Below are 23,211 nucleotides of genomic sequence, written 5' to 3'. Positions count from 1 at the left end.
AATATATAATGTAAATTCTGTTACTATTATTCCCAAATAAGGTAAAGCAAGACTAAGAATATTATTTGTTCATGAGATAATACATAATATTAGGGGAAACCCCTCAATTTCAGCATAGGACTCTTCAACTATGACACACTGACCTCATCGGGTGTAAGTCAAACATAGGCGGCTGAAGCTCAGCAAGTTCTATGGCAGTGATTCCCACCGCCCAGAGGTCACAGAGCTGATTGTACCCCCCTTTCCTCTCAACGGCTGCGACTTCTGGAGCCATCCTAAAGGAAACATTCCAGAAAAGAAAAACCTTCTGTTTATTGTATTTTCCTTCATCTTCCCACCAGAGGCACATGGAACTATCAACTATCTAAGTTGAGGCCTACTTAGGCTTTGATATCTGTAAAATAACTATGTAGTATTTAAAGGCCCCTCTTTCCCAAAATCTCAACATCTCATAAGACCCTCCATCCCAAGCCTCTACTGGTGATTCTTTTGTTCCTTACGTTCTTACTATAAAGGTTTATAAAAATTTACAATTATAATAGAGCAACATGTCCCAAATTTGGCCACATCCTTCTCTCCTCCCTACATGCAAAATTCTATAGAGAAATGACATCTTACAATAAATAATCTAAAATTTTTAGTTCTACCTCCTTACAACAATAAACTGTAATCTGGCTTCTGACTGTTTTCACTTGACCAAAACTATTTATTGGGCATCAATAATCTTCATTTAGTACTTAACTCCTGTTTACTATAAGCTTAATTGGCATTTTTTTCATTTTTACTGTAATGGTGGGAAAGTTGTAAAATTGAGCGTCTGCTTTATAAAAATACATTTACTCAGAAGAAAGTTACCCAAATTCGATAATTTTTGTTTCCTTTAACTTTGCTACAGTCTCATTCTAATTATACTTCTATAAACTTGTATTTGATTGATTTAAATGATTATATTAATTTACAAATATAAAAATGTCCAAATGCTAAACAATAGTTTTAAAAATAACAGATACACATCTCAACTCTTACATATCAAAAGAATGATTTAAATAGGTAGCCTTACAAATACACACTTGTGTTCTGATATGACTTCGGGAAAGCCAAGTCAGTAAAGTTAAAGAAAAAAAATCCTTCCAACTTTCAAAATACTTGATCTTAAAATCTTTTTAATCTTAAAGTAGCTTTAAAGTAGCTCTTATAAATATTCAAAATTATAAGAATAGTGCATTTTCTTACATCAGTTTTCACTTTATTGATGGCTAGATTCCAGCTGGCTGGTGGAAATGCCCTAGTAGTGTCTGAAAGTGCATAAAGGTGACACGCTCCTAACCAGCGCACACGTTAACTGATGTTCTCCATTCCTCTATAAAAATATGAGTGAAAGATTCCAGCTAGTGCCCTTCTATTCCTGCCAGTTAAGTTGTATGCTTATCACAGTCAATTAAGTTCATCGCTGAACCTCTTTATATTTGCTGCCATTTAATACATAATTTGTTATGAAAACTGATTTAAGAAGATAAAAAGAGTAAATTGTTATGAAAATTAAAGTGAATGCTTTAGAAAAACCTTTTAAAGACAAAACCAAAAAACTCTGGCAAATTAGGTAAGAACACGACAGCTGTAAAAGACAAAGGTGGCTATGTCACTTGTAGGACTTTTGGGGAGAAGCAAAACTACAGAGACAGAAATCAGATCAGGTGTTGCTAGAGGCTAGGGACGGGGGAGAAAATTTACTAAAGGAAACAAAAGGAAACTTTTTGGGGGATGGAAATTTCTCAACATTCAGAGAACTGTACACCTAATAAGGCTAAATTTAAACTTCAATAAACCTGACCAAAAAAAAAAAAAAAATTAACGTGCTTTGTAGGTCTTAGTTCTCACTGAACTTCAGAGAAACACAAACCGGGAAATGCAGTTAATGCACTATGGACTATGGGTATGGTTTACAGAACTCTAATTAGTGACCCACTCAAAGAAAAGGCCTTGGTCCTCTATCAAAAGACTGGCGAATAAACGGACACTCACGTGCCTTAAGTTGAAATAAAATGTTTAAGGTACACATGTATTAATTTTGAGATTTTCTAATTCAACAGACTTTTTTGATTAACTAAATAACTGCCAATCTTAGTCACTTTGGATGAGAGAGATTCCATTCTATTCTATATTCCTAGAGTTTAGGTGGGAAAGACAGGATACTAGAAAGAGAGTTGAAGAGTGAGAGTGTTCCAAAAATTGACTTTGCCTAATTCACAATTTCACATGCTCCCAAGATATTTCCTACAATCTTATAAGAGGAATGACATTAGTTTGTAATCTCTGAAGCTGAAGTTGGAGATGAGTTATCATCAACAAACATTTATGAAGTACGTGTACAGAATCATGCTAGACCCTGTAGAGTCAATGAGCAAGTTCCTCCAGATGTTTAAAATCAAACTGAGGAAACAGAGTATCTAAAAATAGTAACAGTTCTTCAAGCCTATTCCTCTCAGAAATCAACACAAAACCATAAGGAGAACAAAACAGAGAAATATAAACACACCATCTTTGAAAAATCCAGGAGACAAATTTGGATTGAAAACGGAAGACTAGTAAATGACAGCAAACAGGAGGAAGGATAAAGCTGTGTGTGTGCAAAGGAAAAGAACAATAACTAGCAAGTGCTGATTAGCACCAAAGAATGCCCAAAAGGCTGAAAAGTTAGAGTTGCAAACTTACAAAAAGTAGGGTTGAGGTTTGGGCTCAAAGTGTGAAGCCTAAATAACGAATAGTTAGTCTCCTAGATTTCTCCTCTCATCCATTAAGGTCCAGCAATTGTTCCTTCCCCATCCCCAATGGTTGAGGATCAAGAGAAACTGACCAAGAGAGGCTTCAGACTCAAGAATACCAGGAACAAAGGAGGACAGGGGGTGGCGGCACAGAAGTCTGGGTCTAAAATAATGAGTTCCCCAGCTTCCATTACTTGCTTGGTTCTAGAACACTAAAAATCAGGTTTACACACTACCTCCCATGCACACGGAACTACGAACTTCACAATCAGCTTTTGTGCCTTGCTCTCCAATGTGAACCAGAAGATAAGGATTACTAGATATCTGAGGGACACCTGCATCATGACAGCATGAGTCGTTGAGCAAATCTTACAGAAAGTCCAAAAAGATGTTTAAAAAGTGAAAGAAAATTAATGGATTAATCCAAGTGGTCCAAGATATAACTAATGAGTTCCAGAAAAAGAGAGCAGGAAAAAAGTACAGCAAAGATATTATCAAAGAAATAATACAAGAATATTTCCCAGAACTCAAAGACATAAATCTCTTGATTAAAAAGTACAAATGCCAAGTACAACGAATAAAAGTAAAACGACAAAAAAACCAAAAATATTCTGGGTACATCATCATGAAATAGCAAACCCCCAAGAATGATTCCAGCAGGGAAGGGTTACATTCAAGGATCATGCATCCTAATAACATTACACTTCTCATTGGCATCAGAGAAAAGAAGACACTGGAGTAATACCTCAAAAATTCCAATCTAGATTTCTCCATTCATGCAAAGTATTAATCAAGTGTGAAACTAGACATGCAATATCTCAAAAATTTTACTCCTCAAATTTCTTCAGAAGTTACCAAAACATGTGAGAGGAAGTAAATCATGAAAGAAGACTTGGATTCCAGGAAATGAATTCCCAAGCTGAAAAAAGAATCCCCAGGGTGGGGTCGGCCTGGTAGTGCAGCAGTTAAGTGTGCAAGTTCTGCCCCGGAGGCCCAGGGTTTGCCGGTTGGGATCCTGGGTGTGGACATGGCACCACTTGGCACGCCATGCTGTGGTAGGCATCCCACATATAAAGTAGAGGAAGATGGGTATAGATGCTAGCTCAGGGCCAGTCTTCCTCAAAACAAAAACAAAAACAAAAACAAAAACACCCCAGGGTGAAGCTATGCAGAAAGACCTAGAAAATAAACAATTCAGATCGGAATAGGAGGGAAGAGCACTCCACGAAGGATTATTATAAGACAAAAACAAATTAAAACAAAGCAAAAACGAACAAAAATCAGGACTAAGAGAAAATCTGATAGGCTTTATGGCGTGGAAAATTATACAGAGGCATCTTTCAGAATTGTAAAATGTGGGAAGGTATGGAAGTCTTAGCCAGGGGATAAAAAAAACCTAAGCAAATTAAAAATGAAGAAATTATTAAATATAGAGAAAAAATTGCAGTAGCAAATATAATAATAGTACGATAATTGACTCAGCAAGTAAACTGAAAGGATAAGAAGATTAGAAGATGAATGAAGAGAGCTAAAATCTTCACCTATCATAACAAAGTCTATAAATAATAATAGATAGCGCTAGAGATGGCAGAAGACACTAGAAGAGTTTCTATAAGCCCTTTTAGCACTATCTGACTTTTTAAATGCACATCTGTTTGATAAAGATAAATCAATTTAAAAAGAGGTATATATCATCTCCTAAATATGAAAATGAGTCATCCAGATTAGTGCCATCCCACTGCTGATGAGGCGGACCAGAGGGCGTCAGGGGAGTGAGTGGCAGCACTTAAGCTGAAGGCACGTTAAGGCTTCCAGTGGGCTGTTATTTCAAAGTAACGATGTGAATAAAATCGTCTATGCCTGTCCACCACCATATTTATAGTGACTAACATCTGACACATAGTTAAGTGTCCAAAAACATTTCTTGAATAAATAAATGAGTGAATAGGATAGTTCTTATAGAATGGCCAAAAAATACCTAGCAGACAAATATTGTTAGAAAGGAAGGTCTGTGGAGGCCACTAGTAGAACTTAAGGTTAATAAGGCAGACAGAGGCCAGACCATGGAAGACTCCACATGCCAAGAAATCCTATTTGATCTTGTGTACAATCAAGATATATCAAAAAGTTCTGAGCAAAGGGGTTCTGTGAATAATGTAATGTTGAATGATTAGTCAGAATATGAACTGGAGATGGGGATGAAGACAGACAGATATAAAGATATCTGTTAAAATACATGTGAAATGTGTAGGAGCAAAAGTTGGGGTTTTCCAGTAAAGCTGAAACTATATCAGGGTTCCCAAAAGCCTTAACAATCTTTAAAGCCTGTCCCACTTAATGAATATTAACATGATAGAATATTCTGTGGCTGTGTAATCCACCTACAAATGTACATGCCTAAATTACTTAATCTGTTGATGATTTTCTCAATCTGTTTTGGTCCTAAAAATTTTGACCAGTCTATTTTTCATAAATGCTGTGTTCAATAATTATAGAGAAACAAAACATTAAATTATCAATTACCAATATGGTGTACCAATGAAAGACTTCCGTTTGGCAATTGTAGCTGTTATCTGTGCAGATACTCCAAAATCAGCTATTAGAAAAATGAGAAACATTTGAAAAGAAAACTGAGACAAAATAAAATTACTTAAGGCAAGATGAGAAGAAACTTTTAATAATTATTTTCATTAAACTAATTTCACAGAAGTATGAGATATTCTCAAACATCACATTAAAATTTTAACTTTAATGGACTAGCATTAAAATATCACAAAGTAGTCAGTGTGTCTCATAGTCAACCAGATTCCCACTTATCCCCACAAGAATCAAATGACAACGAAAGTCAAAATCAAATAATTTTGACAGGAAAGAGACAGCTGAGAGCATCTAACCCACCAGACTTAATAACATTCTAATTTCTAATTCCCAGGATCTGAAAGTCAAGGAATATCACTGGAAAGGAGATGAAGGAGGAACATTTCCATTCACTCCCTGCCACACCCATGATGACTGACATCAAATAAACCTAAGTCTATTAGTAACTCTACGTGACTTGAAAAGACATCCAACTGGAATATTCCCCCAAATCTTACTTTAGCTATACATTCTAATATCGATAACAATCACTAACAGGAAATTTATTTTTACATAGGATTTGTTGCTATTCTTTAAATACATTGAGTTCTAATGTTTTCTAGTTTATTAATGATGATTTCTAAATCCTATCAACTAAGACATATACAGCAGGTCTTTGAGTAAGACACAAAATATTAAACTGCTCATAGAAACTATCCACTAAGCCATCAATAGTTAGGTAACTGCTTTTCCCATATTTAGAGGTGGCTTAGGAAAATTTTATTATATGTTAATTATTAGATACATAATTTAAAATCTGATTAGTCCTATTGTAGGCTATAGTTCAAAATAGTTTTATTCATATTTTTAAAAGGTAAATATATATTTTGAATTATCTTACAGTAACATATAGCTCAGAATAACTGTTTCATATTTGTTATTAAATACTTCATTTAATACCTAACAGACATGACTTTGTTTATAAAACTACAATGTTGTACATGCTTCCTGTCTTAAACTTTCAAATTAAGTTATTGTTTAGGTTTGAACTCTATTTTAATCATAACTTGACAACCAAAAGTTACAAAGTAAAAGTTACACTTTGAAATAAAGCAAGATTCAGCACCTAAGCTACGTTTTTACATAAGTAATACTGTATTTTATTTTAAAAGCTTATGTAAAAGAATTCAGGATTTTTGGCAGTATTGATTTTTTGGCTTTTGTTTACCTTGTTTTTTGGTTACAAGGTAATTTTGTAGAGATTTCTTACTAGAAGGCACATTCCTGGGGTCAGATGTGAAAGAACTGCCAAAGAAGTTATTATTATTATGAAAAATATTCACATTAACATGAAAGATATTATTTCACTATATCTTTATGACAAATCTGTCATATATGAAGGGTAGACTTTATCCCCATTTAAGAGAAAAGGAAACAGATACAGAAAGGTTACACATGCCTCACAATGAGATTTGCACCTAAAAATACATAGATGCAGCTAAAAATACATAGATGGGAGGGGAAAGCTAGTCCTACAAAGGAAGATACAAACTTACTACGCTTTGGAATAAATTTGCACAAGCGAGAAAATTTTAATTTACTTACCCAATTTCACATGACCATTATCCGTTAATAGAATGTTGGCTCCCTTCAAAGTGAGAACATTTTAGTTAAAGTAATAAACATTTCATCATTCAGCACATATAACAGATTAAATACACATATTTAAAATCATCACAAGTGGCAGCCTTAGACCTAGAAATACTTCAAGAATGATCAATTAAAACGTTAAATTTACTGTTCACTTTTTAGGCAATATGCCTATCCTTATAAATCTTCTACCTTACAAAAAGCTGCTAGTCACATAATATGAATGTCGCTATGAAAGTGGTAATATAAACTAATATAGTTTTCATCTAAATGTTTTCTTACTGATCAAACACTGTCATTACACTAAAAAAAATACCTTACAATGGTATTTTGAACTCCTTGTATTACATTTTAAACTTATTGCTATTTCCTGTTCAAAAAAACAAAACAAATCTCCCTTTCTAGGAAGTCATCCTCAGTTGAACCAGTACTGATGTGTAAGACTGAACCTTGCTGCTTAGTACACGAGGCTATCTGTCAGTATATAAACAACTAGCCACAGGCCCACAGAATTAAAATGTCACCTCTCTGCATGACCCTTCTGCATAAAAGTAGCATCTTAGCCACTTCTGCTTCTTCATCTAAGCTCAAAGATGATAATTACTTCATCTTCAGTAAGCTCAAAGCCTTTGGAGGAGGGTAGAAATCTACCCTCTACTGTCTCTCAAAGGCCCTATAGGCTTTGTTTGTTTTGGTTTCTTGCCTTTTCTGCAACTTGTAAATGAGCAAGCAAAAGTGAGTCACCTCTTAGTCTAGGGTGCCTTCAATCATTTAAGTATAGTCATAGGAGAAAAAATATGAGAAACTCCTTCCCAGCCAAGACAGAGGGAGAAATAACAGAAAACTGCTCCCCTGATACCACTGCAGCTCTATGAAATAAGGGGAGAAATGAAAAAAAGGAGAGAAGAGACCAGAGCAGAGATTTTAACTTGATCTAGGTCCTGGCCACCTAGACTTCTACTACAGTCTTTAGTTTGGTGTTTACCCAGCTGCAGATTAATTTTCCTAAACTACAGCTTATATCACATCACTGCACCTATGGCCTTCCAATGCTTCCTTCCATTCATCTATGCACCTCTCTCTCCCTGAGAGACTACTAACAACCAGGTGCTATTTTAAGCTCTGAGGTTACAGTAATGAGTAAGAGTAAGTGCCAGCTCTCATGGAGTTTATATCCAACTAGGACAAAAATAAAATCTAGGGGTCGGCCCCATAGCCGAGTGGTTAAACTCGTGTGCTCCACTTCGGCGGCCCAGGGCTTTGCAGGTTCAGATCCTGGGCAGGGACATGGCATGGCTCATCTGTAGCCGCCCCTGACACAGGAAGGGTTAATAATCACTGGAAAAAGCTTGCCAACAAACTGTGACCCGGAGGTGAGAAGGCCGGTTAGCCAATGACGGGTAAGACCTCCAGGGGGCGGCAACCTAAGACAGGCGGCGGCCGACCCGGGGCACAGATGGAGAAACGATATCGATATCGGGAGCAGGAGGGACTGTTGCCTAAGAGACCTTGCCTGCTCTGAGATAAAAATATAGGAGCACAGCAATAACATGATAATATCAAAACAGACGCCAAGGGAGGGCTCCTTGAGAAATCACTAAGAATTCTTGGCATTCGCTAATTACTTCATCCAGAACACCTGTGTATGTTTAACAGATGTAAACTATGTATATATTGAAACACTGGTTACAATAAACTCAGAGTGGCCATCAGCCCTCTCCGCATCTATCCTGATGGGTACATTGGATTGCGACACCGACATCATCAAGCCATGCTGAGGCGATGTCCCACATGCCACAACAACTAGAAGGACCCACAACTAAAATATACAACTATGTACTGGCGGGATTTGGGGAGAAAAAGTAAAAAAAAGAAGATTTGCAACAGTTGTCAGCTCAGGTGCCAATGTTTAAAATAAATAAATAAATAAATAAATCTAAAAATGAATACACACACATGAATGAATAAAGAAATGATTCAAAGGCAGGTAGAGATAAGCACTCTGAAGACAAATGAAGCAGGAAGGGAGGGGCCTCTCTAAGGCAACGATATTTGAGCAGAGATCTGGATGAAGTGAGGGTGCAGAGCAATGCCAAAATCTGGAAGGAGAACATTCTAGGAAGAGAGAACAGCAAATGCAAGGTCCTGGGGCCAGAATGAGCTCATTGTAATGCAAGTTTAGTGGAACACCAAGTTTAGAATGGCTGGAACAGAATGAGTAAAACGGAGAGGAGTATGAGCTGAGGTCAGAGAGAAAAAGCAGAGGCTAGATCATGCATAACCTTGCAGGCCATGGTAAAAACATCTGGATTTTACACTGAATATGAGAGAAGCCAATGATAGTTTATAAACAGGAGAATGAAAAGATCTAATTTTAAAAGATCACTTTGGTTGCAAGGTGGAGAAGTGACTACAGAACCACTCAAAAACGGGCACAGGAGACCAGTTAGGAAGGTATTACGGAAGTCAGGAGAGATATAACACACTAGTGTCTTAGACAAGGGTAGAAATCGTGGTGATGGTCAGAATCTTCCCAATAGGCCTACACTCTGAAGTCTGGCATGCAAGTCCTTGCATACTAAAGCACCAAACCACACAGCCAACCCCATTTCTTACCGTTCTCACACATTCTCTTTTGTTCAGTAATATGGTGCAGCTTTTATGCTCCCTAAAATGACCTCTGTATCTTTGCTCACATTGTCCTCTCTGCTTGGAAGGCACTCCAACCTCCATTTCTGACAAAAATCTATCAGTATTTCCAAGATCATCTAAGAGCCAATGACACAGAACCCTTCTTGATTTACTCATGTTCTCATGATCTCTTCTACCTTTAAATTCCAAAGCAGAGGATCTCAGCACGTGATCTGAGAGCCCACTGAAATTTCATGCAAAATTTGAAGGCAGGTACATAAGGGCATTTTCTAACGAGAGAGTCCCATGGCTTTCAGCAGACTCAGAGTACACGATCCAAAAAAAAGTTTAGAACCTCTATGCTAGAGCAAACTTCAGAAAGCAAAAAGAAGAGAGAAGTAGGAGAAAAGATGAACGAGAAAGAAAGAAAAAGAAAAAGAAATGAAAGGAGAAAAATATCTAAGTTGGAGAGATGGCAGTATCTTTAGAAATAACCAATAACCTCAGCAGTCCTGCCACAGCACCTGGTTTACCAGAGCTAGAGCCAGTCTGTCCAGTGTACCTGCCCTCCTCTGCCAGTTAAATGAAAGACCATCAGAAAATGTCAAGGTTTATCCATTTTGATATACTATTAATGATAGTTCTTTAAGGTTGCCAAAGTTTACTAAAGATTCAAAGCATGAAACTTTCTAAAAACTGTATCTTGATGGAAACTATGGACCTAAGTTCCATTTTACAAATAAATAAATACAAATATGTCAAAATGGGTTACTAAAACATTAATCTACAATTGTACACTTTAAAAAAGGGTGAATTTTATAGTATGTGAATTGTATCTCAATAAAGTGGCTATAACAAAATTAATGAAATCCTTAAAAGTATTACTAAATTGCATTATAGTAACATATTTCAGATAAAAAATTCACCAAATAGAACAATCAAGACAATTTTGCTCAACAGTTTGATCAGAGTATTTAAAAATGGACAGAGGGAGATTAGGTTAAACGCATGATGCATACCTTTATATCTCTGTGCATTTTTCCTTTACTGTGAAGGTAGTATAATCCCTGGAGTTTCAAAAAACAGAAAAATTAACAAGACTTTCCTACAGAGCACACTTTGAGATCTAAAGTGATCAACTGAGTAATATTCTCTGTTTTTTATTTACACATTACAGAAAGTCTAGTGGTGATCATTAATTTATTTTACTGAAATATCCTAAGAGACAAAAGAATCAAGAAAATGAAAAAGGCACTCTCAGCTGGAACCACTACTTTTCCTAAGACAAATAATTTTCACTAAACTCGGCAAATAGTTTGAAATAACTTTTAAAAAGTATGTATCCAATTAGTATCAGAATGAGTTTCAATTCCCCTAACAGTGCTTAGTGTTCAAGCCTTTCTTTGGTATTAAGAGGAATATAAAAATATAAAATAACAAATTCATAGCGCTTTAATTTTAGGAGGCCATATGATCACACTGAAGCTTTAAAGTGTTTACTAGCAAACATAATTTGAATTTATTACACAAACAATTAAAATGCATTAAAATTTAAGAGTTTACCAAACTATTTAATCCTTACTTTATTTAAGAAGTAATGCACAATAATTAAACATTTAGTTTAATAAAGAATGTTACTTCTTAATTAGCATTGGTTTTACCTGTAGTGTTTCTCTGCTAACATATGCAATTTGCAGTTCTGATAGAGGTCCTGTTACTGTAAGAGAAGAAAATTAATATTAATAAAATTAGTTAAAGCATGTTTTTTAACAGTGATAAAGTTTTATAAGTTCCACTAAGCAACAGACTTAATATACCTAAACAATTTTACTAAAATGTAGGTTCCATGAGGACAGGGCTTTTAAAAATCTGATTTATTCACTGTTGTATCCCCAGTGTTTACAACACTACCTGACATGGAAAAGCTGCTCAATTAACGTTTATGAAATAAATAAAAGACCAAAATAGTCACTGAAATTAATTATATTTTCATTTTTACACCTCACTGATCAATATTACCTCTTGAATGTTACAAGAAAGCAAGCATGGCCCAGAGGTTTAGCTACTTTTTATTAAAGCTTTTTTAAAATTGATGTGTAACATATATGATGCTTAGTTTAAAAATCAGTATTTTTTTCGCTAAAATTACTAGCTTTATAGCTATAAAATTAGTATGTGTTCACTATAAAAAGTTCTAGTCAATACAGAAGTTCAGAAAGCAAAGGTTTCTTCCTTATCCAAAGTTTTACTCAATAATAAGCAATATCAATAGCTTAGCTTATAATCTATCAGATGATTTTATGCAGAGATATTTTATATAATGTATGTGTGTATATAGCACACACATATAAACATAAAAGGAATCATATTACACATGAAATTCTGAAACTTCTCTTTGTCACTTATCATGGACATTTTTCTACATCAATATAGATAGCTTAATCATATCATAATATTTACTCTGTGTGTATCTATCTATCGACTATGAAAGACATTTAAATAGTTTTCTTTTTTTCACTATTAAATCACTTTAGAGTAAAACAGTACATTAGGCAGGAGAGACTATTCTAGAAACTGAATTAAATTCCAATGCTGGAATCTTGCTAGACATTTACATCTCACGTTTACCGAAACACAAGGTTTGTAAAAATGTTTAGTTCAGAGTGCTTGTGGTATTTCACAATTGTGAAAGCAAGAAATCTACTTCACTTAGATTCTTTTGAGGACAAGGCTGAGTTTAAATGTCTGAACCATATAACTAATTTCTGTGGCTTGTAAGCCCACTCTCATTCAGTAAGATAGGCCTTGAGATCTCTGTTTCAACAATATGGCAAACAAGATAACTTGAAAATAACACCTAGAAATGACAGAAAAAAAATTTAAAATAATCTTTTAAATGCCTAGCTAAGTTCATAAACAGTAAGAGACTTTCCTAGGAGCCAAAAACACAAAGGGAAATGAAAAACAGAATGGTAAAAATGTGCAATATTCCAGCTGTCTCGTAGGGAAGGCCAATCTTGTTAAGCCAGGGCTTTAGTTTTATCTCGTACGTGAGAACAGAAACAAAGACCACAGGTCTGTAGAGGAGGAGTGAAAACAAACACCCACATAAAGCCAGAACCCTCAAAGGGCTACATCCTCATTAGAAGAGCAGACAAGTACAAGGAGAGGACTAGGGGTTTCGTGTGTCATGGCCTGGGATCTGGAGAGGGAAAATGTCTCCTCTTAGAAAGTCACCACAGTCCTCTTCACTCAGGGTTAGGGTTCAAATAGATATTGGAAACAATGGGGTCACTAGGGTCCCAGAAAAGAAAAACGAACACTGTGGAAGGCCACACTCTTAAAAGCCATACGGAATTCCCACTGAAGATAATCTCAAAATTCAAAAGTATAAAATAAATGAGAAAACAATTCACCATAAATGATATAATAGAATGTGGAAAGTTGTTAAAGGACAAATTAAACAGAAAGAAAAAATGTCTCATGGAAAATAGAGGGGAAAATCTACTATGTTGGAAAAATAAAAGGTTCTGTTAGTTCTTTAAAGAAAAAGTAAACAAAAGGAGAGGAGAAGGAGCTCATGAAAAAAACGTAAATTCAAAATGTGCCTACCTTACTGCCCCTGTGGTAGTTTAAAATATGTCCACAAATTCTTTGACACTTCCCCCTCAAAAGCTGAAACTTAATTCTCTTTCTGAGGGTGGGCTGCACAGAAATGACTTTCTTCTAAAGAACAAAATATGGTGGAAATGACAGTAAGCAACTTCTGAGACTACATCATAAAAGGTTTGTGGCTTCCTCCTTGCTCTCTGGGATCACTTGCTCTGGGGGAAGCCAAGTGCCATAGGGTGTAGATACTCAAGCTGTTCCAGGGCGAGACCTATGTGGCAAAGAACTGACACCTCCTGCCAACAGCCATCAAGGACTGAAGCCTTCTGCCAACAACCATGTAAGTGAACCATCTTGAAAGCAAATTCTCTAACACTAATCAAGCCTTCAGATGACTGCAGTCGCAGCCAACAGCTTGACTGCAACCTCATAAGAAACCCTGAACTACAATCACTTAATTAAGCCATTCTTGATCCTCAGAAACTGTAAGACAATAAACAGTTGTTGTTTGAAGCTGCCAAATTTTGGGATTATTTGTTATACAGCAGTAGATAACAGCTCCCCCTTTTAAAAGATTTAAATGAAAAAAAATCATATGGATTAAGAGATGGAATTAAGGGCAGTAAAACAAAATACAAAAATTGGCTTAATGACGGGGGCTGGACTGGTGGTGCAGCGGTTAAGTTTGCACATTCCGCTTCTCAGCGGCCCAGGGTTCATCAGTTTGGATCCTGGGCGCGGATACGGCACTGCTTGGCAAAAGCCATGCTGTGGTAGGCCTCCCATGTATAAAGTGCAGGAAGATGAACATGGCTGTTAGGCTCAGGGCCAGTCTTCCTCAGCAAAAAGAGGGGGATTGGCAGTAATTAGCTCAGGGTTAACCTTCCTCAAAAACAAACAAACCAAAAAATTGGCTTAATGATACTTTAGAAATAAGTGGAAATACCAGGAAAAAAACAGGCTTTACCCAAAAAAGAGTAAGTTCTTTGCAAAATTTGCATGACAGATCAAAACATGGTTTGTATACATTTGCAAAAAACAGACAAAATCCCCACCAGTATTAGGGATATTAGAAAAGAAGGTAGGCCCCATAGAATGACAATGTGATGAAAGACAGAGAAAGAGACACACAGGAAGAAATGAAGGCATATGTCTTACACAGCTGTGCAAACAGACAGCACTGTACACTAGCCAAAGAGCAGTACACAGCACCATGAGGAGGTCATCTGGTCAAAACTTAGGTGCAGTCAAGAGTGAATACAGGGCCCGGCCCGGTGGTGCAGCAGTTAAGTTCGCATGTTCCGCTTCGCCAGCCCGGGGTTCGCTGGTTTGGATCCCGGGTGCGGACATGGCACTGCTTGGCAAGTCATGCTGTGGCAGGCATCCCACATATAAAGTAGAGGAAGATGGGCACGGATGTTAGCTTAGGGCCAGTCTTCCTCACCAATAAAAGAAATCTCATACGTGTCACACCTTCATGTCACTCTACTGTTGTTTCATTTCCAAGAATGCACTTCTTTCTACCCAAAGTTTACCTATCCTTTAAAGACCAATTTAAAGCCCACTTTCTTCATTAGCCTTCTAAAACAATTCCAGAAAATCTATCATTTCCTTTTACCTGTTCCAACTGTAGTTAGCAGTACACATTAAAATGTCAATCTTTATGTTAAGTAAAATCTTTACCAATAAGATATAGTGAAGTGAAACGGAAACGGTAAAACTCCTATCCAAATAGTCCTTTGAAACATCTGCTTTATTACAATCAGCCCCTAACATCACTTAAGAGGCCTCAAACTAGAAAATACGAGCCCAAGTTCTATACGAAAAAATGAGAAAAATTTTCCAAAATATTTTTTCAGAAAATGGACATCATGAATTGTTAAGACATTATTTCACTCTACATTAATCAAAAGCACACCTCCAGTAAAAGAATAAACTACTTTGCAGTTTGTGACAATAATTCATTAATAGAACCAGAACAGGAAAGCAAGAGAAAGACAGTAAACAGTGTTTATTTTACTTTACAAATCTCTCTTGTATATGCCACTGAGATTCCAATGAAAAATGTTTTAATAATTTCTTAACTCCCCAGAATCTGGCATCTAAGAGAATAAACATTTTATTGATGCTTCTTGAATATATGAGAGCAAAATCAATTATCTTTGTATTAACACTACTCATGTATCAAGCGGATCTTCTTTTTGGCTTGGTGTTAGCCATTAAGGCCTTTGCATGTTTTCTACAAGTCTGAGTTTGAAATTTCGAACTAAAATATATCTAATATGCCTTCTTTAGAATTAGCAAATAATTCACCTGCATATAATTTTCCAACTTATAAAGCAAATGCTCCATTCTCATCCATATATATCTTAAATACCTTTATGTATCCAAACAACACAATGATAAAATATACTTTCCTCAAAACATCAATATTTTAACACAATAACTATATTTTAAGAAATTCTGCTTAATCTCTATAAAATATAACTTTGGTCTTACCATGATAGATATCCTGTAAAGAACCACCTCCACAAAACTCCATGCAAATCCAAAGTTTATCTCGCCTACAAAGAGAAAATAAGCATGTATCACATTTTCATGATTAAAATTGAGGTAACTATTTACAGGTCGTATGCTGTAACCTTGAAAAACCACATAACGCAATATGCTATCTAAGAAAAAAGCTAGTTAATCTGTATGAGCAAATGAATTACTTAATATAATGCGTTACTATAACTCAATCCATGATTTTAACCCTTAAAATACATCACTTGTAGGATATAAAGACGTCATCAGGTACATTCAAATAAGAGAAAATTTCCCTTTAGTTAAAAACTTTCCCTCCCCCAGTTACCCAGCTACCCCAAGACATTGTAAGTGTTCATCAAAAGGCTCACAGCAAAACTTCCGCAGAAGACGCATCGCAGAACGGCAGTACATCTGGAAGTTCTCTCACTTGGATAGCATTCTTATTAACAAAACAAAGTGTAAACTTTACCCTCTTCTCTAGATTCAACACAGATTTTCCAAAATAAGCCCTGTTAAAATTTATCACTCGTCTTTAGATAGCATCTCTCTCACATACACACTCTAAGATACCATAATCAAGAGAAATAATTAGAAAAGATTTAATAGTTTACTCCTTTGTTCATTCTTTTGTTCAATCATTCATTACTTCATCTCAAAATGGACCAGGAAATGCAATATTCTCAGGGGGCAGAGATGGAATAGAAAGTCTTTGAACTTAGTAAGCTTACTCTAACACAGAAGAAAGATTCTGCATTAACAATATGTCTTTCTCACCACTGCCTTCACAGTGCCTAGAAAAATATCCAGCAAATGAACATTTGTTCCATAAATAAATGAATGAATGCATGAATGACTGAAAGAATAAACAAATAAATTAGATAAAGGGTCAGCAAACTATGGTCAGTGGACCTAATCTAGCCTGTTGCTGGATTTTGCACAGCCTAGGAACTAAGAATGGTTTTTATGTTTTTAAATAGTTTGGGGAAAGAAATCAAAAGACGAACAGTATTTCTTGACAAATGAAAACCATATCAAATTTAAATTTCAGTGTCCATATAAAGTTTTCTTAGAACACAGTTACACTCATTCATTTATGTATTATCCGTGGCTGCTTTTGTACTAAAACAGCAGAGTTGAGTAGCCACACACAAAGCCCACCAAACCTACAATATTTACTATAAGGTCCCTTACAGAGAAGGTTTACTAACCCCTGGATTAGATGATAATTTGATTAGTGTATAATCCAGGCATGGACAAAGTCCTGTGAGAACCCGGAGGTAAGAATACGTAGGAAAATCAAGGGAAGTTTTTAGGGAGGAGATAACATTTGAGTTGGGTCTTGAAGCTAAAGTAGGAATTCACCACGGAGAGACAGGGAAGGGGTCGAAGCAAAAGACTGAAAATTTGAAAGAAGATGCCACATTTGAGACTATGAGTGATTTAGTTGAGTTTGAACACAAGCTACCTGAAGGGACAATGGTAGGAAATGAAGCTAGAATAGGCTGGGGTCACACTGTAAAACAATGCTTGGTTTGTAGACTCCGCAGTTTAGCTACTTTCATCTGGATGGTCTCCATTTGTCAGTGTCTCTTAAAATGCAGCACCCAGAATCAAGTACTATTCTGAGTGTTGCATGAACAGTGTATTAAAAAGTGAAGTTGTTCTCAGGAATGGATCACATACAGTGGTGGTGAGATAACCAGACTTGAGAGATGAGCTGACTTGGATGGGTGCAAGGGACCATACAGCATACATACAACAAGGAAACACAAAATCTCAGACTGTGAAGGTGAGCTAACTTGGAGTACAGAATAAAAAAGTACCATGATTCTACAGGCAAAGCTGAAGGTAGTGAAGCCCAGAAGAAGAAATTTGAAGCCATTCAGGATCTAAAATTCATAGCTGGTCCACATACCAATGAAACTGAGGCATGACAGCTGATGGTAAAGTATGAGCTAGCTGCCCAGTGGCCTGGTTTTCAGACCTCTAAGAATGGATGTCTAGGGCTGGCAGACGTGTGATCTTATACAAGATGATGAAGTCACTTATCACTGGAGATTCCCACCCAGGGAGAAGTCTAAATCTCCCAGAGAATCTAACAATTATTTCCCTTATTTGAACACTTACATTTGTATTAATTTGGCTAAAGACTATCTGCAGTTTCTTAACAACTGCATTAAACTGCTGATTTACAGTTTGAAGTTAACCAAAACCTCTGCATCTTTTTAATGGAAAAGATGGTCAGATGTGTTTTCTCTCCAGCTCTTTATCTGTATAACTGGTTCACTGAAACTATGCATAGAACTTTGTCCTTATTTGTTAAATCTCATTCTTTAAAAAAAATAAGGTAGTTTTGACTCACATCCCTTTGTTTCTAACATATAACTTATTAGCTCTCTGTTTTACTTTAAAATACTTCAGCATAGACAGTATGACACAGATTTCTAATTGGAAATATACTGCCCCCAACCAGGCTCCAGAAGTGGCTGGTTGGAAAGACCCTAATCAGTCTACCTTCCAGAGGTAGCTATCATAAGGGCTTTTCTTATAAGCTATTGTGACCTGCACTAATGAGCTTAAGGAATGTTAGAAATAATTTTTTTCCATTGGTGACATGAATGGTGCTCCAACTATGTAGATTACTTATAATTACCATTTGGCACCTCTCTCTCTGCCTTTGCCTAAACTGAGGAATAAGACTCTGGCAGTCCATCAACCAATGCTCTTTGGAATAATGCTTAGGCTCCAAATTGATACGTGTAATTCCAGATTCCACAGCCTGATCTCTCCAGGTGAGCTGGATCCTTCCCTTTGCAGTGGTTCTCAAAGTGCAGTCTGGGAGCCCCTGAGGGTCCTGAGATCCTTTAAGAGGGTCAGCAAGGTAAAGCCATTTTCATAATAACTCTAAGAAATTACTTGTCATTTGCCTTTTCTTTCTCTCATGAGAATACAGTGGAGTTTTCCAGAGGCTACATGATATCATTCCTCTGACAGCTACTAGAATAACTGCTTATGTATTATTGTGTTTCAAAATGTCCTAAGATGGTAAATATCAATAGATTAACCCATTTAAAAAGCTCTCTGGGGTACCCAATAATTTTTAAGAGCGTAGAATAAAACAGGTTTTAAGACCAAAATGTTTGAGAATCACTGTTCTAAAATATTTTCACATGTGCTGCACATGAATCTTTCATATAGAACACCTGTCCCAAGTGCTTACAGAACACGCAGTGGGGAATTCACACATCTTACGAAAACTGGTTGAATGGTTGTTTTGGGGTCTGCTTAGGATAAAATGAAATAACATGCAAACTGCTTAGTAAAGGACCTGGAACACAGCACGATAAATGTAAGCTGTTTTCTACCCATTTTGCTATAATTTATCTTGTAGTGTACTTATCTAAGTAACCTCAAATTCCTTCTGGAGCTTGGAGAAAGTGTAAATAACGTTGACTTTTTTGTTTTAAGAAAAATAATAGAAGAGAGATGGGATTGGTCTGACATGGCTTCTTACCATAGTCATACTAATCACCACTTCTTTCTTGTAAGTGCTCACTAATTATGTGATTAATAATTTATCCTAGATGTTTCCTGGGGACTGATGAATGCCATCAAATTTAATAGTCTGTATTTTCTCAAAATCACCTTTCCCTTTCCTTTGCAAATTGGTCACTGCTGATCACTTTGGATACCTCTCCTGTTTGCCTAAAGACACTCACTTATAGTGGGTGACAATCACATTTGCTAAATTTTCAGTATAATGAGATATAATTTATATAAATCTCAAAGCTTAGATTCATTTAAAGTGTCTAGCTACTCTATAATTACCTACTCACCTATCTTATGCTTCAATTCCTTCTTTATAATGCTTTTCCTACGCTTTCCAATTTGAAAACAATTCTCCTTGATAGAGAAAATAGACACAGGAAATGAGTTCTCTGCTTTCTTATATATTTCAATACTACATCATCTTCTACTTGAAGCTGTTCTATCCCCCTCTTCCACCTTGCTTAAAAACACAATTTTCTATTCATTCTATGTGAAATGGCATTCCAACCTATAGACAAAAAAAAAAAATCAGGAATAAATATATATTAATACTTTACTTTTTAAGATATCTAAAATACTTTACCTTTATCACATTCTATTTAATTAAGCCTGGTATTATCAAAAAAGCTTGAGTTTACTAGAAAAATAATTTCCATCTGTTCCATGAATGTCTCTCTTGCAATGATAAATCTGCATTTGTTTTTGGTCATTCACCAAGCCATCTGCCTAATAGGAAAGGACTTGAGTCAATCAGCCCATTTTAGGCAGGCCAATAAATTATAAAATCTTTGTCCCTGGGGATCTGAATTGAAATAAAATTAACCACTGAGGTAAATATTCAATGTACCACTATTAATTCCCTGACACAACAAATCCTTAGAATTTCTTTCCTCTTATTCTGTAAAATTACCTTACTATCTTACAGGGAATAGAAAAAAAGTAGGAAGGGAAAAAGTTCACTATTTTCATCTTCTAGTTCAATGTTTACCAGGGCATACAGAAACTAGCATTCCAATAACTATTTCACTAAACTGGAAATCTTATAATTTCTAAAATACATTTTCTTTGCTTGAGGAAGATTAGCCCTGAGCTAATATCTATGCCAATCTTCCTCTGCTTTATATGTGGGTTGTCACCATGGCATGGCTGACAAGTGGTGTAGGTCCACATCTGGGATCCAAACTTGTGAACCTGGGCCGCTGAAGCAGAGCGTGCCGAACTTAACCACTACGCCATGGGGCCGGCGCCTGTAATGGGGCCGGCGCCTGTAACACAATTTTTAATCCTCCCACACTTTCTAACACTTCACAGACTTAAAACTGATTGAACAAACTAATATAATCACTTATATATTTTGCCCAAATATAACATGATTTAAAAAAGTAAAATAAAATTTAAGCAAGATCACCAAGAATCAGCAGCTATAGAACGTCTGCTAGAAACTGGCACACCAAGTCATTCTCCCTGGGACAGGATGGCTAGCTATGCCCCACATGCAGTGCTCCGACCCCTGTACTTTACTGTGGGTTATCATGCTGACCAAAGCACTTGCCAATGGCTACTCCACTATATTCAGCAAAATAATTCAACTTTAACCTCACTGTCAATGTGGAAAATAAAAAATTCAAAAACTGCTAGATGATTTAATAGAAGATAATTTATTTAATGTGAGTTGAATTTAAGATGTTTTGGTTCATTTTTAAACAGATATGCAAAAACTACTGCATTCCAAAAAGTTATAGGTAACCTCTCCATCTGCTTCCCTTTTAACAAGGAGAGGGAGGCTCTGGACTCGGGGGGATACAACGTGACCTCTCTCTGTAGAATTATACCTGGCACTAGTTCAGCAAATTTTCTAGAGAATGGGTCACTGAACAGTAATCCTATGTGAAGGATGCTTCCAGAAACAAACGACCGTACAGCTAAATCAGTTTTAGGGGTGCCACTTACTAGTCTTCTCTTGGAAATTAACAATGCCACTGGTATATTAAAGGCTCTGAGAAATCCTGCAGTAAGCAAGAGGAGGGGGAACAAAACGAAAGGAGGGAGTGGAGGGAGGAGGCGTTGGAGAGGAAGGAAAAGGTGGGGAGAGGAGGAGGAAAAGAAGAAAGAGGGGGAGAAGGGGGATGGAGAAAGATAGGAAAGGGAGAAGGGGGAGGAGAAAGAAGGGGAAAAAGAAGAAGGAGCAGAGGGGAGAGGGAGGATGAGGAAGAGGAAGAAATCAAACTTCTCTAATTCTGTTCAGTTCACTATTCCTCAAATTATTTTTTCCATAGACCCTTTTTTCTTTCAAATCACACTATCAGTATCCCTTAAACGAATGTTCTACAGAAAACATCCTAGCAATTCTAGTATGAGATGGTATCTCTTAAGGTGGTTCCACGAAATTTTCTGCTTAGTATTCTTAACTGGGGGTCCTTGCCCCCCCAAGGAACATGGGCAATGTCTGGAGACATTTTTGGTTGTCACAACTAGGAAGATGCCACTGGCACGTAGAAGCGGCCAGGCACATTGCTAACCCACCTCCAGGGCATTTGAAGTAACTACTGTTACTACTATTGCTACTGCATTTGAAGGAAATGAATGTAGTTTGAATTAGTGTAAACAGAAAACTAAAAGCAAAAGAGGAACATTAGTGAAAAACAGGTGAAATCTGGATGAAGGATCTTAGTTTAGCTAACAGTATTGTACCAATGTTAATTTCTTAGTTTTGACAAATGGACCACGGTTACATAAGATGTTCACATTAGGGAGAGCTGAGTGAAAGGTATTCAGAGAACTCTCCATACTGTCTTTGCAACTTTTATGTAAATCTAACATATCCCAAGATTAAAAGTTCCTTTTTTTTTAAGAGTGGCTAGGTATAAATTAAAGTGACTTAACTGTAATCTTTATTTTCATAGTGTGAACATTCAAAAAGGTATTTCCTGTGGTTTCCCTCCCAGCCCTGTCTCTGGCTCTAAAAAAAATTTCTGTTTCTACATAATTTAAGAGATTACCATCTCTTTCCTGGATTGCTTTAATAAACTTAACTGAACTCCTTGTATTAATCCCTACACCCCAAGTCCATCCCAGACAGAATACACTCCCCTCTGTGTCAACAAGTATGCTCAATACCTACAGGTCCTAATGAAGGCATACAAGGTTCCCTTTTTGCCTACATCTTCACAGCCTTACCCACTGCAACTATACCCTTTTCCCCTCAAGCTCTGAGACTATTAGTTGTGTCCTGAATACTTCATGATTTTTCATGCATGCATTCTCTTTGCCAGAAATTATGACTTTCTACACACATACACACACTATTGTAAACGTCTACTAATCCTTTAGCACCCAATATTTAGAAAATGCATCATTCATAGAGCTTTCTCTGATGCCCCTACTTTGACAAAATTAGATCTCTACAACCTTTATCACTTTGTGTCTTACACAGAAATCATTAATGCACCTAAGGCACTAATGCATATTACATGGCAATTATCTGTTCATGTCTATTTCTTCTATTAGATTATAAACTCCTTAAAGGCAAGGACTATGTGTTATCTATCTTTACATCTTCAGCACTCTATACATCCTAAAAAATAATGTAAGAACACTTTGTAAAGGATGGTGATTTACAAATATGTTATTATTATGAGATAAATTATGCTCATCTAAACTAGTACTCTGGATTTCAAAGGTTTAAAACATCTGATCTAAATAAAACTGTTTTTACTGTATAGATCTGATCTTCTACTGGCTCATCTTCTGAGGGGCATTTGTTGTTATGCCACCTAAGCTTGAAGAGTTTAAACTGGAGAGAAATGTCTCAATTTTCTTAATTTATTCTTAAAGGACATGCTGGGCTAATGAATGCTTAGAAGGAACCTCAAATTAAAATTATTCTTTGCTTAAAAGAAGCAAC

The 23,211-nt window shown here is 36.3% G+C and overlaps 1 protein-coding gene across 18 annotated transcripts in view; it reads right to left on the bottom strand.

The window, feature by feature from the left end:
- The window catches only part of MAP4K3 (mitogen-activated protein kinase kinase kinase kinase 3), a 208,661-nt gene that overhangs the window by 79,458 nt on the left and 105,992 nt on the right, over nt 1-23,211 (bottom strand). For all 18 annotated transcript variants that reach the window (XR_011526133.1, XR_011526129.1, XR_011526122.1 and 15 more), the window contains 6 exons: nt 15,729-15,793; nt 11,282-11,337; nt 10,640-10,687; nt 6,945-6,987; nt 5,286-5,358; nt 144-275 (listed from right to left, as the gene is read on the bottom strand). Coding sequence is in view for 6 of the 18 variants with exons in the window: in XM_070572834.1 (XP_070428935.1) it covers nt 144-275; nt 5,286-5,358; nt 6,945-6,987; nt 10,640-10,687; nt 11,282-11,337; nt 15,729-15,793 (417 nt within the window). In the remaining 12 variants the exon portion in view is untranslated. The remainder of the gene's footprint in view (nt 1-143; nt 276-5,285; nt 5,359-6,944; nt 6,988-10,639; nt 10,688-11,281; nt 11,338-15,728; nt 15,794-23,211) is intronic.

The sequence above is a fragment of the Equus przewalskii genome, chromosome 14, assembly GCF_037783145.1.
Source record: "Equus przewalskii isolate Varuska chromosome 14, EquPr2, whole genome shotgun sequence".
Lineage (NCBI taxonomy): Eukaryota > Metazoa > Chordata > Mammalia > Perissodactyla > Equidae > Equus > Equus przewalskii.
The sequence above is the reverse complement of the archived record's forward strand: the minus strand, read 5'-3'. Positions and strand labels throughout refer to the sequence as shown.